The sequence below is a fragment of the Pelobates fuscus genome, chromosome 4 (assembly GCF_036172605.1).
Source record: "Pelobates fuscus isolate aPelFus1 chromosome 4, aPelFus1.pri, whole genome shotgun sequence".
Taxonomy (NCBI): Eukaryota; Metazoa; Chordata; class Amphibia; order Anura; family Pelobatidae; genus Pelobates; species Pelobates fuscus.
The window spans coordinates 221,590,498-221,608,138 of NC_086320.1; the positions used below are offsets into that span (position 1 = coordinate 221,590,498).

Consider the following 17,641-nt stretch of genomic DNA (forward strand, 5'->3'; position numbering starts at 1 on the left):
TTATAGTAACTGCTTTGATTGTAGATGGTATGATAAAGTGGTACTGTCACTTCTGAGTTTTTAGAAAAGATATCAAATATAAAGTGTGATTGAATTTCACTGTAGTCCCTATGCTTTTAAAATATACATATGATTATATAGGGATTACTTTGTCTTATGTACACGATATCTTGATATTTGGATAGAGATGTGCATGGGGAACAAATTTGGTTCGGTTCGGCATTCCGAAATTCAGGATTTCGGCACTTCGACACTTCGGTACTTCGAAATTTCGGAACATAGGAATTTCGGGACTTCGGATGTTCTATTGCAGCCGCTTAGTAGATAACTCCCTAATTCCCAAGGTATTAGGGCGCTATCTACCAAAAGGCTGAAAGACCTAAATTGGTCTTTCAGCCAAATCTACTAATACTAATTAAAGATTACTTAGTATTAGTACATTCTGCCCCTACTCACTATACCGCGAGTAGGGGCATGTCTATTAAACAGTGAGCAGCCTATTGCCCAACCCGGCCCCCACCCCTGAGCGGCAGGTGGGGGCCCTAAAGTAAAATAAAAGTGGGGGGCCTATTGTCCTCCCCCCTGACCCCACCCCTGAGCTGTGGGTGGGGGCCTTAAATTACGTGAAAGGGGGGACCTATTGATAAGGTTAAGAACACTCTGATTGCTTGGTTTAAGCCAATCAGAGTGCTCTGTGTCATTTTACACAGCGTGGGAAAATTCCAAAGAACTTTTCCACGCTGTGTAAAATGACTCATAACACTCTGATTGGATGGCTTGAAATCCAGCCAATCAGAGTGCTCTGTGTCATTTTATACAGCGTGGGAAAGTTCTTTGGAATTTCCCCACGCTGTGTAATTTGACTCATAACTCTGATTGGTTACTTTCAATCCACCAATCAGAGTGTTGTTATGAGTCAAATTACACAGCGTGGGAAAATTCAAAAGAACTTTCCCACGCTGTGTAAAATGACACAGAGCACTCTTATTGGTGGATGTCAAGCTAACCAATCAGGGTGCTGTGACAGGTAAATGTAGAGACTTACCTGTCAGTCTTCTAATTTACCTGTCAGAGCACTCTGATTGGATAGCTTAAACCCACCAATCAGAGTGCTCTGAGCCCTCCATGGGTGAAGATGGATTTTTTTTTGGGCGCTCGGGTTTTTTGTTTTTTTTCTAATTGCGACGGTCATTATGGATTTTTGTTTGGCCTTTTTTGGGGCTTAAAAAAGAAGATTTTAGAAAAAAGAAGACCCCAAATGGTAAGTTTTCTTTTTTTCTTTTACAAGTACTTAGTTAATGGTCCCCCCTCATTATTTTTAGGGTGAGGGGGGTAGGTTGGGGTTTGGGGAACCCTAGTCACCTGCTCAGGGGTGGGGGCCAGGGGGATGACAATAGGTACCCCCCCCTTATTGGTGTTTAGGGTGCTCAGGGGTGGGGGCCAGGGGGAGGACATTAGGTCCCCCCTTATTCTAATTTAGGGCCCCCAATCACCGCTCAGTGGTGGGGCCAGGGGGGCGGACTTTAGGTCCCCCCTTATTGGTATATAGGGTCCGCACCCACTGCTCAGGCGGTGGGGGCCAGGGGGAGGACATTAGGTCCTTCCCCCTTATTGTAATTTAGACCCCCCCACCCACCACTCAGGGAATGAATTTGTTTTTGTTTTTTTACAGTGAGCAGTCACAGGCGGTATAGCGAGTAGTGGCATAATTTACTAATACTAAGTAATCTTTACTTAGTATTAGTAAATGTGGCTGAAAGACCAATTCAGGTATTTCAGCCTTTTAGGAGATAGCTCCCTAATACCGTGGGAATTAGGGAGTTATCTACTTATTCATTCCTGTCATTCCATTGACTGGCTAAGTAACTTACATTTTATATGAATGTGTGTTACTTGATTGTTGTAAGTGTTGCAAATGCTTACAGCTGAATCCTGGCTATGTTCGTATACTTTTTAATTAAAATTGTATACAGTGTAACATTCTTCTTCTTCCACTGGGTAAGTATATTCGTACTTAGGCAATACTGTGCTTCGGAACTTCGGCACTTCGACATTTCGGAACTTCGGCACTTCGACAGTTTGGAAATTTGGCAATTTCGGAACTTTGGGACCTAGCCAATTCGGCAAGTCAGCTATTCGGACACTCGGAAGTACCCAAATGTCCGAATGGCCTGAATTTTGTCCGAATTCACATTCAGACTGAAACGAATTGCACATGTCTATTAATGGAACAAGGCATCTTCTTGTGATATATGCAATAGATGCCCAATAAAAAAATCTGTGAAAGATCTGGGATCTTCTAAGTACTCTCTTTTGTACTCTTACTCATACAGGATATAATAAAAACTATACAAGTGAATGGCGCTTTCAGAGTATCTCCACGATATTGGGTGTGAAAGGTATCCATACAGGATAGTATAAAGGCGACGTAGTTCCTGGCACCTTCATCCTACAGAAGGCTAACGGTGGACAATAGCAGTACTGAAGGGGTCAGCTTCATAAATATACATTATTTCACCTTTATCTCTATGCAATTTATATATACATGTCTCATTGGGCAGTTTCTTACAAATAATGCAGAGATCCCACATTTGAGACATACACTCAGGGCCGGCGCTACCATAAGGCGGCCCAGGCGGCCGCCTTAGGGCGCACCGGCCCTGGGGGCGCAAAACCAGGCGGACCGGAAGGAGGGAAGCGCACTGCGCTCCCCTTTATCCGGCTACTACTTGAGCGCAGCCCTTACCGTTCCGCCTGCGGATCCCAGCCTCCGCCCGCCCACCTCCTACCCTGCTGTCTGCCGCAGGCTGTGTGGAAGGGGCGGGGATATGACATCATATCCCTGCTCCCTGTGGATCACACAGCGTGGCTGGCGCACAGTGATGAGGCTGCGCTGCAGGACAGGACTCCAAGGAGCCGGACAGCATGCACCCCAGGGACACGCTTTAACAGATGTAAGTATGTAATTTTGTATGTATGTATGTATGTATGTTTGTTTGTATGTAACTAATACAGAGTAATGGGGAAGAAAACTAGGGCTTAAATGGCTAAATGTATTTTTACATTGCTTTGTAATAAAAAAAGGAAATGAGGACTGTGTAAACATGGTGTTGAAATAAAAGAGGTTTACATTTTCGGAATGACAAATTATGGATACATTTTAAACATGTGTTGAATACTGCTGAAGGAAAGTAAAAAAAAAAAGTACATTACTGTACAATATACATTTGTGAATAAAGCTAAACTATTACCTTTATAATAAACAAAATATATACCATTGAAACACATAGGAAAGTGCTTCAAGTTAGGATTAGAAGTATAGTATAATGTGGAAAAAAATGATTAAGATTTTTTGTTGCTTAAAAAATCATAATATTCCAGTCCTAAACCACATCTATTTTGATTGTATGTTTGTCTCTGAATGTCTATATATATGTCTCTGTATTCATGTATGTAACTGTATGCCTTTATGTCTCTGTATGTGCGTATGTGTGTGTCTGTGTGTCTCTGTATGCCTGTATGTCTTTGTATGCATTTTTCTGTATGTATGTATGTGTCTGTATGACGGTATGCCTCTGTATGTATGTATGTATGTATGTATGTATGTGTCTGTATGCCTCTGTATGTATGTATGTGTCTGCATGCCTGTATGTCTCTGTATGTATGTTTCTTTATGCCTGTATGTCTGTATGTATGTGCCTGAATGTCTTTGTATGTATGTTTCTGTATGCCTGTCTGTATGTATGTGTCTGTATGACGGTATGCCTCTGTATGCATGTATGTCTTTATATGCCTGCATGTCTCTGTATGCATGTATGTCTCTGCTTGTATGTCTCTGACTGTATGTCTCTGTATGATTATTTCTGTCTTTGTATGCCAGTGTACCTGTATGACTTTGACTGTGTGACTGAAAAATGATGCCTGTGTGCCTGTGGCTTGGGAGGAAAGACACACAGGTGAAGATGCATTTTTTTTTTTTTAATGAGGGTTGGGGGCGCCAAAATGCATCTTCGCCTGTGTAACTAAAAATCCTAGCACCGGCCCTGCATACACTTTACATACACTGACATCCTTGATTTCCACGGTCCTTTTAAATGTTACAAAAATGTATGTAAATTAAAGGGTATGATGAGCTCCTGAGCCATTCTTTGAATTTAGAAAAAAAAATTAAGAAAATGTGATATTGCCTTTGAAATAGTTTCAATAGTTTTTTATATTTTAGGTTTTTTGTACCAGAGACCACATGAATTGAAGATTAACACACAGAACATAAAAATAAAAGGGTTAAAGTAGATAATCTACACACAAAAGAAAGCACGAAGTGCTTAAAAGGTTCAGCAAATTTTCACAAAAACGTTTAATTTATTTATGTATTCATTTTTGTAATACAAAAGAACTGCATCATCAACACCTTTATTTAATAAAGTGCCAATAATCAGGTGCCTACTCTGCCGAAAAGGAAAGCCAGCTCTGATTGAGTACCTGTGAAAAGAACTGAAAATTGCTATTCACCAATGTCAGGCTGCCTGTTAGACAGACAGCCAGACGTGGTCGCTCCTGGAATTCCCAACAGGGGACTTGAACCGGGGAACTTATCAGTCCTAGTCCTGATTTCTACCTCTGAGCCACAGCAGCTTTACACAGAGACTACTGAGTCCGGTCCTGTTCATCCTGGCATGGCTTATACACCGGGGGCTGCACCTTGACTTGGCTGTGTCTCACCTGACTCTCATCGGTCATCAGCAGGGTATTTAAACCCAGCCTCTTCCTGTGCTCAGTGTCAAGTCTTTGATCTAGTGTTGCTGTGGCGTACCAGTGTTCCAGTTTATCTGCTTCGTTTATTTGACCTCGGCTTGTGACTACGTTTATTCTGACCTCTGGCATCCCTTGACTTCGGCTACTCCTTGTTGTTCCTGACCTCTGGCATCCTTTGACCTCGGCTATCCCTCGACTATCCTGCTGGTTCTGTCCTTGCCTGTCCTGCGTATTTGGTACTGCATCCTGCACAGCCCCCGTGCACAGACCCACAGGCCAGGTGAATTCTTACCTGACCACCTCGGCCTGTGGCTATCTGCAAGGGTGAGCAACATATCTGCGCTACAGACTCCCAACTCAGGTAAGATCCTGACAACCAATAGCTCAAGCCAGCCCAAAAGGATGGTCAAAATGGTAAAGATCACAATAAATACATTGTAAAATCCGTAAATGGCCCAAAATGTACTTGTTCCATTATAATATGCTGCCGTAGTACATTGCTACCATAAAAACCATGGAGAAATAAATATGAGTTAGCTAATAGTTATTTTATGCATTGAGTCAAATATGTTAGGCATTAAGCCAAATATTTTCATAAAACTTTTGCTCACCAGAAATCCTGAGGTACTATCCAAAAGGCATCGGACACGGCAGATGAAGCACCGATTTAAAAATGATGAATATTCTGAAGAACTGATGTTTGATTCTTGTGCCTTGAAAAGCTTGTTGAGAAAATAATCTTCACCTGCATGAAAAAATAAAGTCAAAGATTAAAGGTTAAGGTGATTTATTATTACAATTAGAGTCTACCAAATGCATGCATCGTACACAATAATCCATATGGGGAGAAAAGTATCTTTCTATGTCACAACTGCAACTTTCAATAACTTGCGAAACTTGTACTGAGTATCATATGTGTTACTTTTTTTAGTTACTTCTCAGTGTTGATCTTTTAACACCATGAACAAGAAGCATCCTCCAGCACTCTATATTGGACATGACATCATATGGGACTCCTTGAGTTTGTTACATTCAAAGATGGGATGAACTCACAACACCTGCATGGAATAAACTACTCACACAAAGTACAGGGTGTGGTGGACAGCACTCAGTAATAAAGGTAAACCGTTGGGTAAAAATGTCTGCAGGTTACCTGATGAAGTTTCCATGTAGCGCACTAAAATGTGCATCTGGCTCTCGTTTTCCCCCACTTGTGGGTAGCACAGGTGAACACTCATCTCTGAGACTGTGGCTATGCGGTGTATGTAAGCACACCACCAGATGTTGTGAGCTGAGGTATATGTGCAGCTATTTGATTCAGTAAGGGACTTTAAAAGAGGCAGTTCTACTCTGATGGTATATGTAAGCAAACAATGGTCAACAGTTTGCTCTTGTAATTTTGTAGCTACTATATCAAGCAGGGATCGGTCTGTTATAGGTAGCCCTCTGTTTCTCACTGTCTGATCTCCCCACCCTTCTCTTTGTACTTAGACGTCGTGCTGGTGTCAGATTTGGCCATACTTGGTATAAGTGAAGCTCTAAGTTTGTAGGGGTCCTGTAATACTATGCCTACCTATATCATCTATCCACACCGTACTCGAGGTAAAGTAGGCATGTGAGCCTCTGGATGTGCCTGTTGATCTTTCCCCCTCTCTATTACACAACATGACTTTCCCTACATTACCGCTTTCCCTCAGGAATGCTTAGTACATAGTGTCAATAATGCGATTACGTTCCTACTCTGATTTATTATGTAGGATGCTCCTGACATGTTAAAATTATTTTACTCCAAGTCGATAGAGCAGCACATAGATAGGTACATTTAGCAGCCCTAGCAGAGACATTTGGTCTCTTATTAATTATTGCCTGAACCCTCTTTTGTTATATGAACAGATAGTTGAGGTTCCCCATGGGGATTATCAGTAAATTTTGTCCTTGCTCATTATAATCGATTGATGTGGTGTCCTGAGCGCATTAATTGAACTTATGCGTTGTATCTATCCCCATAAGCATGTTTACTGCTGCCACAGTAGGTTAGTTTTCACTGCGTATTTAATTTTTTAAGGAGGGTTCAGTTTCGAGGCATATTATCCCCCATAAAGTTACAAAATATGTTTCCTCCATTTTCCCTGTCACCATTTTCTAATGCATAACATACTCAAGCGGGTGTTTATTGGATAACGGTTTATCCCCAAACAGCAGTTCCATTCATCACTCTGGATGAGGGGAACTGCCTGTAAATCGATAGCAGACATACAGTTTACAGATATAGTACTGAATGAGGAGATTCAGTACTATATTATATTGTTTTATTAGCCTTTGGAAGTAGGGCTTTCTGAGTGAGGACCATTATCTGTATATTGATTGCTTCTATCTATTGCATATGGCTGACAGCTGGGTAGTATTTTCTTGTTAGTTTACAGATAGCCAGGGCCAATGTTTAGTGACCCAGGCTATGTGCAACTATGGGCAGTTCTGCAGTTCACACATGCACATCTTGAAGCTTGACTCTGACTGCTATTAGAAAAGAGAGCTCAGTCCAAATTGTGTGTACACATACAATTTAGAGACAATATATTTTCCTTACCAGAATGATCAACCACTCGGCTGCCTGATTGGAAGCCAGGTGAGAGAGTGTAGCTGTACTCTCCAAATCACAGAAGATAATGAGATTTGAGAAGAAAGACCATGGAGACCGGGTTAAGATGCATTGGTGTTTAGAGTTAAACACCAATGCATTTATTAAAATAAACAATTTGGCAAATAGATAGCTGGACCTGCCTACCACAACAAGAGGACATAGTCTTAAATTAGAGGGACAAAGGTTTAAAAATAATATCAGGAAGTATTACTTTACTGAGAGGGTAGTGGATGCATGGAATAGCCTTCCAGCTGAAGTGGTAGAGGTTAACACAGTAAAGGAGTTTAAGCATGCGTGGGATAGGCATAAGGCTATCCTAACTATAAGATAAGGCCAAGGACTAATGAAAGTATTTAGAAAACTGGGCAGACTAGATGGGGTGAATGGTTCTTATCTGCCGTCACATTCTATGTTTCTATGTTTCTATGTTTCTAATTTCCCTCAACGCAGCCACCTGGCTTTCAATAAAAAGGTCACGTAATATAAATCTGGAATAATATCTAGAATACAGAGTTAAAAAGCAAACACGCTACAAAAACTATTTAAACCAATGGCTACTTTTTTCAAAACTGAAAGTGAAAAAAGTGGAATGGCCACAACACAAGGCCAACATGTGGAATGCAACCATAACTGTAAGCTGCTTATGAAGCTGTAACAAATTTAAACAGACTGGTGGATTTTACTTTATTACACCCGACACTATATGCAATAATTTAGTTAAAGGCCACTAAAGGCTGTTAGTAATGTTCTTAGAACATTTTGAATGTTCATAGAGCTTTTGAAACCTGCTACTGAATCCATTGTATGTTTGCTCTCAAAGATTCACAGCACCGGAAGACAAACACAGTAGTTCAGCACATTAATATTTCTCACATCGCAGAACAAGACCACAGTCATCATCTATCACCCAAGTAACAATATGGAAATTAAACCAATGTGTCAAGTTCATCCTCCCACAAACACCTTCCCGGTTCTGAGATTAAGGAAACATTAAGTTTTGTTTGATGAAATTCATAGGTTTTGGAGTGACTCAAAAGAACCTGGTATAGATAAAAAAAAAAGAAAAACGTAACCAATATTTAGGCCTGCAAAGCATTGGGAAAAATGCCCAGAAGTTTTCAGTTTGATAAATTCCTGCATCCATTCTGTTTCAAAAAGTCTTTCCAGAGCTTTTACTAGACAGTAACACTTCACACTACATGTGTTTGTTAGCATTAGGTGATTGCGTCCAGTGTTGCTCCTTCTGAACTATATGACTGGTTGTCTCAATACCCTATATTACGTACAGAGCGCCTTAATACCAGCTGTGTTCATGCAGCATGGGCTTTCATCCCAAGGCCTAATTAGCACATAGAATGCAAAGCATTTCCCTGAATAACCCTGAGCGTCCATTCAAGCAGCAGTAAAACTATGTATTCTCTTAATTTAATAAACACTTTCACTGTACACTAGAATATGTAAATGTTTAACCCCTTAAGGACCAAACCTCTGGAATGAAATGGAATCATGACATGTCACACATGTCATGTGTCCTTAAGGGTTTAAATAAATAATAGCAAAATAGTGAAATTCATTTTTCTACATTTCAATAATCTTCACTGCATTAAATCTCATTAAAACAACTTTGTGACAAAGTTGAACTTTTATGCTCATGAAAAAGAATGATGAGGTATATTGACGATTATCAGATCTTGGAAATTGAGATTTCTTAACCTGAACCTGTCCCTCAAGGGCACTGCCATCTTGTTCAGTCTGCTCATCTTCAGCTCCTGGCACTTTAGTAACAGGAGCAGACATCACTGTTGTACTCTTGTGCATGCATGAGATTGCAGCATTGAGTTCTATGGAGAATCCTGCAAGATCCTCCATATGCACAGCCAATTCCCTGCTGAGACTGACACGTAGAGTCTGCCCTGAGTCTAAGAGAGCCAAACAAAGGAGAAATACAGAGAACAAGAAATCCTTACTTTGTCTCTGTATATCTCTTGACTGGGTTGGAATTTTAGTGATATTCCTACAGAGTAAAAAATAGCATTTCATAAGATGCTATCTTAAAGGGACACAATAGTCACCAAAACAATTTTAGCTTAATGAAGCAATTTGGGTGCATAGATCATGTCCCTGCAGTCCCACTGCTCCATTCTCTGTCATTTAGGAGTTAAACCACTTTGTTTACACAGCCCTAGTCCCACCTCTCTGCATGTGAATGACACAACCTTCCTAAAAACTTCCTGTAAAGAGTCATCTAATGTTTACACTACCTTTATTTTAAATTCTGTGTACTTTATAATTTCTAATATCATGCTCTGTTAATTGCTTGCTAGACCCTGCAGTAGCCTCCTTTATCTAATTAAAGCTCAATTTACTGAGCAGAAGATAAAAACTTTGAAAGTAACATCTGATTGAAAATGAAACCATTTTGTTTTCATGCAAACTGTGTCAGTCACAGTCAGGGGAGGTGTGGCTAAGGCTGTATAAACAGAATTTAAAGTGAATTAACTCCTAAATGACAGAGAATTGAGCATTGAGGCTTCAGGGACATGATCTATACACCAAAAATGCTTCATTAAGATAAAATTGTTTTGGTGATTATAGTGTCCCTTTAATAAAATATAATTTTTTCAGTGGCGATGGTGTCACAGTGCTGCTTTAAACATTATAGTATCAGGAATAGATGTTTAAATGCCTGATACTATCAGGTTACTTTAGGGACAATTTTTAATAAGATTTTCCAGTGATTCAATACTATTAGAAATGTTTTCCAAATGATTGATCTACAGAAGTCCTCAAAGCCTATGGGTATTTTTGCAGAAAAAACATTTGTAAAGTTTCTTTCTAACAGTATTGAATCATTTGGAAGGCTTATAAAATTGTCAGGTACATATTCTCTATTATAACTAGTTATATTTTCAGTGCACAAATACGCATCAGGAAGGACACACACATATGTTAATTTTATATTTCATAAAGTATCAACATTATCAAATGAAACAGTTCAATTTCAAATACCTATTGTAGGGACTTTTTACAAAAAATATGCAGTACTTTAAAGAGGCACTATAGTCACCAGAACAACTACAGCTTATTGAATTTGTTCTGGTGAGTAGAATCATTACCTTCAGGCTTTTTGCTGTAAACACGGTCTTTTCAGAGAAAATGCAGTGTTTACATTACAGCCTAGTGATAACTTCATTGGCCAATCCTCAGATGGCTGTTAGAGATCCTTCCTGGGTCATGGCTGCCTAAAATGCATCCAAACATTCAGTATCTCCCCCCTCTGCATGCAGACACTGAACTTTCCTCATAGAGATTCATTGATTTAATTAATCTCTATGAGGAGATGCTGATGTGCCAGGGCTGTGTTTGAATTGTGCTGACTCTGCCCCTGATCTGCCTCCTTGTCAGTCTCAGCCAATCCTATAGGGAAGCATTTTGATTGGATCAGGCCACCACTTCTGATGATGTCAGAGGATGTTCACAGGCAGAGGCAGCAGCTTCAGACTTGAATACAAGTAATATTTTACTATCTTTAGGGAGCAAAAGGGGGCTAGATAGTGGTTTTAACCCTACAGGGTCAGGAATACACATTTGTGTTCCTCACCCTATAGTGCTCCTTTAATATTTCAGTGTTTTTTTACAATGTATAACTATTTTCTTTAAAATATAGTTTCACATTTGTTGTTTTTTGTTTTAATTGACATTTACCATATTTGTAAAATGTCAAATCAAATTGAAATTTATCATTATTGACCTTTGAGAAAGAAGTATAGGCACTAGACTTATAACTCCTATCATTGCCATGTGCTAAGCAGAAAACTAAAACAAGGTTTATACTTTATTTGGAGTAGCCGATACAATTGTTTAGATGGGTTTCCATTAAATGTCAGTCTATGTATATTTGAGACAAACATTTTTTCAATTTACCCATGACTTCTAGTTTTATATATAATTTCATGCAAGTTTGAAAAAGATGTGACATGATTACATTAATCATAAACCCAGATAGTATTTTTGACTTGTTTGATTTTTGACTTAAATGATAGCACTGACTATCCTCCTGCTGTAATACAAATAAATACTGAATCCATGCCTGGTGTAAAAAAAAGACAAAATATTAATTTACATTACACAAGTTTAGAAAAAAAAGTTTGTATATAAAAACATTTGTGCACACATGGAAAGCGAGTATCTTTTTATTGGAAGAAATCTGCCAGTGTTGGATCATTAAGCTTAATTATCTTGATACTGGCACACATAATGTACAGACAACTGTTATTATCTTTTGCCATGAGTGATCAAATCAAATGGTTTACAATCCTTGGCAGGCCCATCCATCACGCTGAAGGTTAAAGGCCACAAGCACTGTTATTCCAATAAAATGTTTAATGGAAGACAGCTTGTTTCATAGCAAAGAAACCGACAACAATTAGGAAGCTGGTGTCCTGCCTCCTTTGTCCACCTTTCCCTTGAACAGAAACATAGAAATTGGATTCTGCTTCTGTAAAATGTAATTCTACACAATGTAGCAACAGGCATATGTCCTTCATAAGAGTTTTGAATGATTTTATAACAAATGTCGTGTGTTACATAGTACAGTCGGTTTCTTTACCACCTCTCTTGAGGCTCAGATGTATATTGATTTTAAATCAAGTTTCATCTATAAAACAAGTTATATTTTACCACTATGAAAATTGGTACAAGTCACCAGAAATTTACATAGTGATCCCTCTCACCAATGACTTACACAACGACATGATTATGCTCTGACAAACATAGACCATCAGTGTCAGATTTTAACTGGAGAGCGGAGACTGAGTTTACTTGAAAAGCTAAATTAATTCCATATTGTTTGTCTGAATCAGTAGCATTTTTTTGATTGTTATTATTAGCATTTTTATACATTGTTGATGTTTGATTTATAAGTTAATAATATTGAAACAACATACCTTCCTTCCCTTCATCCTCTTACAAGTCTTTCTCCTTTTTTCCGATTCTATGAATATTTAACAAACTTGTTGGGATGCGGACTTAGTTAACATCTTCCACTTTTAAAAGGCAAAAATCGGAGTTGGAACGCACACGATTTGGACAGGAATAAGGAAGGAGCCTCATCTTTCAAGTCCGCAATGGAGCGCACACGTGACGCGCACCATGCCATCAGGTATGGGATGTGATGACGTAATAACCGCGGAACCCAAAAATCACACAGAGAAGATTGGCTTCACCTGGAGAACACTTACAAACCTATAGAAACAACGCTGGAGTAATTAAGAGGGGTTTAAAAAGACTGGGTTAGGGAGGGAATGTTTTATTCTTTTTTTGATTGCACATTCAGCAGCATTTGTCCCTGAGGAGGTCCCTGGAGGTGATGAAATGCAAAGGACTGCTGTTGTATCTGCTGTTTTTAATTTATATGTAAGTAATAAATTGTTCTTTTTGCACTTTACTTGGCCTTTGCTACCACTCTGTACTTTTTTCTTTTCTGTCCCACCACCCTGGAATTGAAGTGGAAGACCTGGGAGCTGAGTTTCCTGACAAGGATTTTATGAAGGCTCCATTTTAACTGGGTAATAGTGAGTTGCCAATTGGAACTTGCGTACTTAGTGGCAATTGAGTACAAACTGCACTATGTTATATTTCTCTTTTCCGTAGAAGAACTACCCATTCATACCCATATTTTGTATTCAGAAGAGGAGATCTTCTGGGTAGTTGCATCTACTTAAGGAAAGTGCTATTTCTTTTATTGTAATTTTCACTTACTGCAGAATTTGCTGGATTTAGATGAAAAGAGGCCCTAGGCTATTCCACTTATGAGGCCCTTTCACCTCCCATTTTTAAGTTTGTAAATAAAATACATCATTACTGTGATATATATCAATATGTTAAATGAAACATGTTGTAATTGGTACTACCCTTTATCCATGTGGCATGGATAATACATTTAAAAAAAGTCGAGATGAGGAGAGGAGGGGGGGGGGGGTGATTGTGAGAGGGAGGGGGGTGATGAGGGGGAGTTATTGTGAGAGGGGGTGATTGTGAGAGGGAGGGGGGTGATGAGGAGAGGGGGGTGATTGTGAGAGGGGGGGGTGAAGAGGAGAGGGGGTGATTGTAAGGGGGGGAGATTGTGAGAGGGGGTGGTGATGAGGAGAGGGGGGGAGATTGTGAGAGGGGGGTGGTGATGAGGAGAGGGGGGGAGATTGTGAGAGGGGGGTGGTGATGAGGAGAGGGGGGGAGATTGTGAGAGGGGGGTGGTGATGAGGAGAGGGGGGGAGATTGTGAGAGGGGGGTGGTGATGAGGAGAGGGGGGGAGATTGTGAGAGGGGGGTGGTGATGAGGAGAGGGGGGGGTGATTGTGAGAGGGGGGTGGTGATGAGGAGAGGGGGGGAGATTGTGAGAGGGGGGTGGTGATGAGGAGAGGGGGGGAGATTGTGAGAGGGGGGTGGTGATGAGGAGAGGGGGGGAGATTGTGAGAGGGGGGTGGTGATGAGGAGAGGGGGGAGATTGTGAGAGGGGGGTGGTGATGAGGAGAGGGGGGGAGATTGTGGGAGAGGGGGGGTGATTGTGAGAGGGAGGGGGGTGATGAGGAGAGGGGGATGATTGTGAGAGGGAGGGGGGGTGATGAGGAGAGGGGGGGTGACTAAAAATATTACCTTAAATCCCTGGTGGTCCAGTGGGGGCTGCCTGGTGGTCCGGTGGCCCTCATTTCCGGTCTGCAGCTCCGCAGAGCTGCAGACCATGGATGTCGCAAGACCCAATCAGAGCGTTGCCGTGGTAACCCGCGGCAACGCTCTGATTGGGCAGTGCACGCGAGATCCATGGTCTGCAGCTCTGCACATTGCGGAGCTGCAGACCGCCGGTCTCGGCGATCGCGGCAGGAGGGGCATTGCAGTCTGCCCCGGGCACCCCCCTCATAAGTGGCACCCGGGGCAGACCGCCCCCCCCACCCCCCCTTAGTACGCCACTGGTCATATCATATGCGTAGAATTTCTCCTTATTTTCGGTTCAGTGTTTTAGTGTTCACTGTTTTTAGAATAGTGTAATTTTAATTTTGCTAACAATTTGAATGTAGGCCCCTCTTGATCTTGAGGCCCTAGGCTGAAGCCTAGTTAGCCTATAGGAAAATCCGGCCCTGAAGGGACATTATAAGTACCATAATGGTTTAATTTCATTGGAGTTGTACTGGTGTATAGATTATGACTCTGCTATATAACTGCTCGATTCTCTGTCCTTTAGGAGTTAAATCACAGCATATATTTAATTGATCTGAAGTGTCTAAGTGGCTTATCAGGAGCTGACAAACTCCCATTAAAGGGCATTAGCTCTTATTAAATTGAGGCTACAGTGCCCATTCAGTACCCATTAAACACACTGCACCCACATTAAGCCCACAGGCCTCGCTTTAATTAGCTATGATATGTTTTAGTGTCAGTTTATCGGCTAAGCCTTATCAGTTCAGAATTCTTTTTATTCCCCCCATTAAAGGCTTATCGAAAAACATAAATATTGTTTTGAAAAACTAATCCAAAGCATATATTTTACATTGAAAATACAAGTTTCAGCGATTCAGTTCAATTTATGGTACTGTTAATGGGCTCATTGGATTGAGCAGCTAAAAGATGTTGATAAATGCTTATTTCTGAAAGGGACAGCTACAGCTTAATGTATTTGTTCTGGTGAGTAGAATCATTCCCTTCAGGCTTTTTGCAGTACACACTGTCTTTTATATTAGTATAAGGTTTTACACCTTCCTATTGCTCTCAATTACCATGCTGTGGGTAGAGCATTCAATTAACTAAGAAATGGGGGAACGCTGTGTTCAGTGGGTATAATTATACTAGAATTATGATAAAGAGGGGGATTTAATGCCCCCCCTCCAGCGCCAACTTATGAGCGGCACGTGAAGGCTCTAATTTTCATAATAACCAGGGAGTAGGAACATAGTATCCTTCTCAGCCTCCACACATTGGAGGCTCGCAGAGGCTTCAATAATACTTATAAACACAGGGGAGAGCATAGTGTCTCCCACAACCCCCCACCCCTATAACCTAATAGTGAGGGGCCCATAAAACTAAATTTCTGTAAACAAATGTATAATAATAGATATATATATATATATATATATATATATATATTTTACTATTAAAAACCCAAATGAGATTCCAAAATAATCCAACAGTAAATACCCAAGTGCTTCCCAGCGCCAATGTACATAAAGTGAAATAAATATATATATATATATATATATATATATATATATTATTATCCACGGTCGCAATTGTGTCTTCGATGCCTTGGTGCTCCTTCAGCCTACTAACATAAATATCCACGAAAGGGACTTACCCGGTGCTGTGTTCCGCTGCTAAAATCTGGACTGACTTTAAATCCATTAGAAATTTGATTTATGAACTGTTTTCAGTTTTAGAATGAAATCAAGACCATAGTGCCCATTCTTTGCCCATTACACATACTTTATCCATTCGGCACACATTAAGAGCACACAGCACACAATGAGTACCCAAGGAGCACACAGTTTAAATGATACATTTAAAAACCAAAAACAAGCAAAAATACATATATATATATACATCACAAACTCCTAAATTTAACTATATATTTTGAAAGTTGTGTCATACCAGTGATATTAAAATGATACAAAGATAACTCAATATCACAGATACTTCTCTAATATGTAGATGTGGGTGAATCTGCACCCTAACAATGAGGTAGAGATTGCTTATGAGAAGAAAAAATATATATATATATATATTTTTTTATATATATTCTTTATTTTTGTTGTGCATAAGATTGACATACAAGCGTGTTTAGCCACTGTATAAGACACATTAAAACATCAGCAACATAAGTTGTATAGCATTGTGGCACATGGGGAAACTGCACAAGAATTTTATATTAAGCATGCTTAAAGTGATCTTGCCAGTGGTTGTTTGTTCAAGAGAGGAGAAAATACATTTTAAATACACACTGGCTGAGATGTAACAAGGTAGATTAAACTAAAACGTGAATGTAAATCACGATGCGAGACTGTAAGCTTAGAGTAACCACTGGGTAGTTCTCATGTAGAATCTGGTATTGGGTTTTCAACAAGCCGTTGTCATTAACAGGAGATCAGCAGGTAAGATTTTAAGAGCACCTAACCAATGCCCAGAGGTAGAGACACACAGTCTTTCCCGCAACTAGTCTCTTCAGTGAGGCTCCCCCTTCGGGCCCAGACCCCAAGGCAGTCCAGGTGGCGTTTTCCCAGGGTGGTATCCCAGGTTTTGCCAGGGACTAGCCTCTGCGGTTCTTTTCTCTTGCTCACCCGGTATCTGGAGCGGTGGGTCTCTGGGTCAGGCTGTTCTCGCTTGTTCTGAGGCGGGCGGCTTTCCCGCGGTCGGGGGAGTGTGGGCGCCCGCCTCTGTGTTCTCTTGCGCAGTCTCCGCCACCTAATTCCTCTAGTCGCATGTGAAGGACGTCGATCTGGTCGGTGCCTGGCAACCCTGCCAGTTGAGGGGCTGTGAGCGTGGTCAGTTGGTCGTTGTTGCGAGGGATCCGATTTTGCAGGGATGCTTGTATTGCTTTGAATACGGCGCCAGAACGCCCTGCAGATGGCATTGAACTTTGCCTCAAACTGCTCATTCCATGAGTGGCTGTCAGAGTCTGCTTGTGCAGACAGGCTTCTCGGTGCGGCGGCCATCTTGGCTCCACCGCCCGCTGCGTTTTGTCGGGTCGAGGTCTGCAGAGATGTTATCTGCCCCAGTGGGGACCGGGATAACCCCCACCGGTCCGGGGGGGGGGGGAGTATTGCGGCTGCCACAGGTTGAACGAGGTGCGGTCTTCAGGCCAGGGGATCGGCCGCTTCCCTCGGCCCTCAATTCCGCTCTCCCGATAGTCCCTTGAGCCAGGCTTGGCGAGTTCTCAGGCTGTCACATTGATCCGGGTAAGGATCTGAGGTGCTTGCTAATTAGTGTAGTTGCAGCCTGGTCTGTGTTTTGGATGGGCAAGATTTAGGGCTCCGTGCTTTAGATTAAGTCTAGGATGAGCTGGAGCTAGCACAAAACACGTCTGGCCATCTTGCCTGTCAGGCCCCGCCGAAAAAATATTTTTTTAAAGCACTCATGACACATATTTCTGCTTCACATTAACTTATTTCTTGTATTCGCCAGCTGGAGATACTGCTACATTTTTATTTGTCATAATTAATTATTTTCTTTTTTACAAGAGATAACACAAAGTTCTTATTTCATT

General features: G+C 41.0%; 1 protein-coding gene across 2 annotated transcripts in view; it reads right to left on the reverse strand.

Annotated features, from left to right (window-relative positions):
• Positions 1-17,641, reverse strand: part of AHRR (aryl hydrocarbon receptor repressor) — a 386,440-nt gene that overhangs the window by 33,663 nt on the left and 335,136 nt on the right. For both annotated transcript variants that reach the window (XM_063451896.1, XM_063451895.1), the window contains exon 7: positions 5,367-5,500. In XM_063451896.1, coding sequence (XP_063307966.1) covers positions 5,367-5,500 — 134 coding nt within the window. The remainder of the gene's footprint in view (positions 1-5,366; positions 5,501-17,641) is intronic.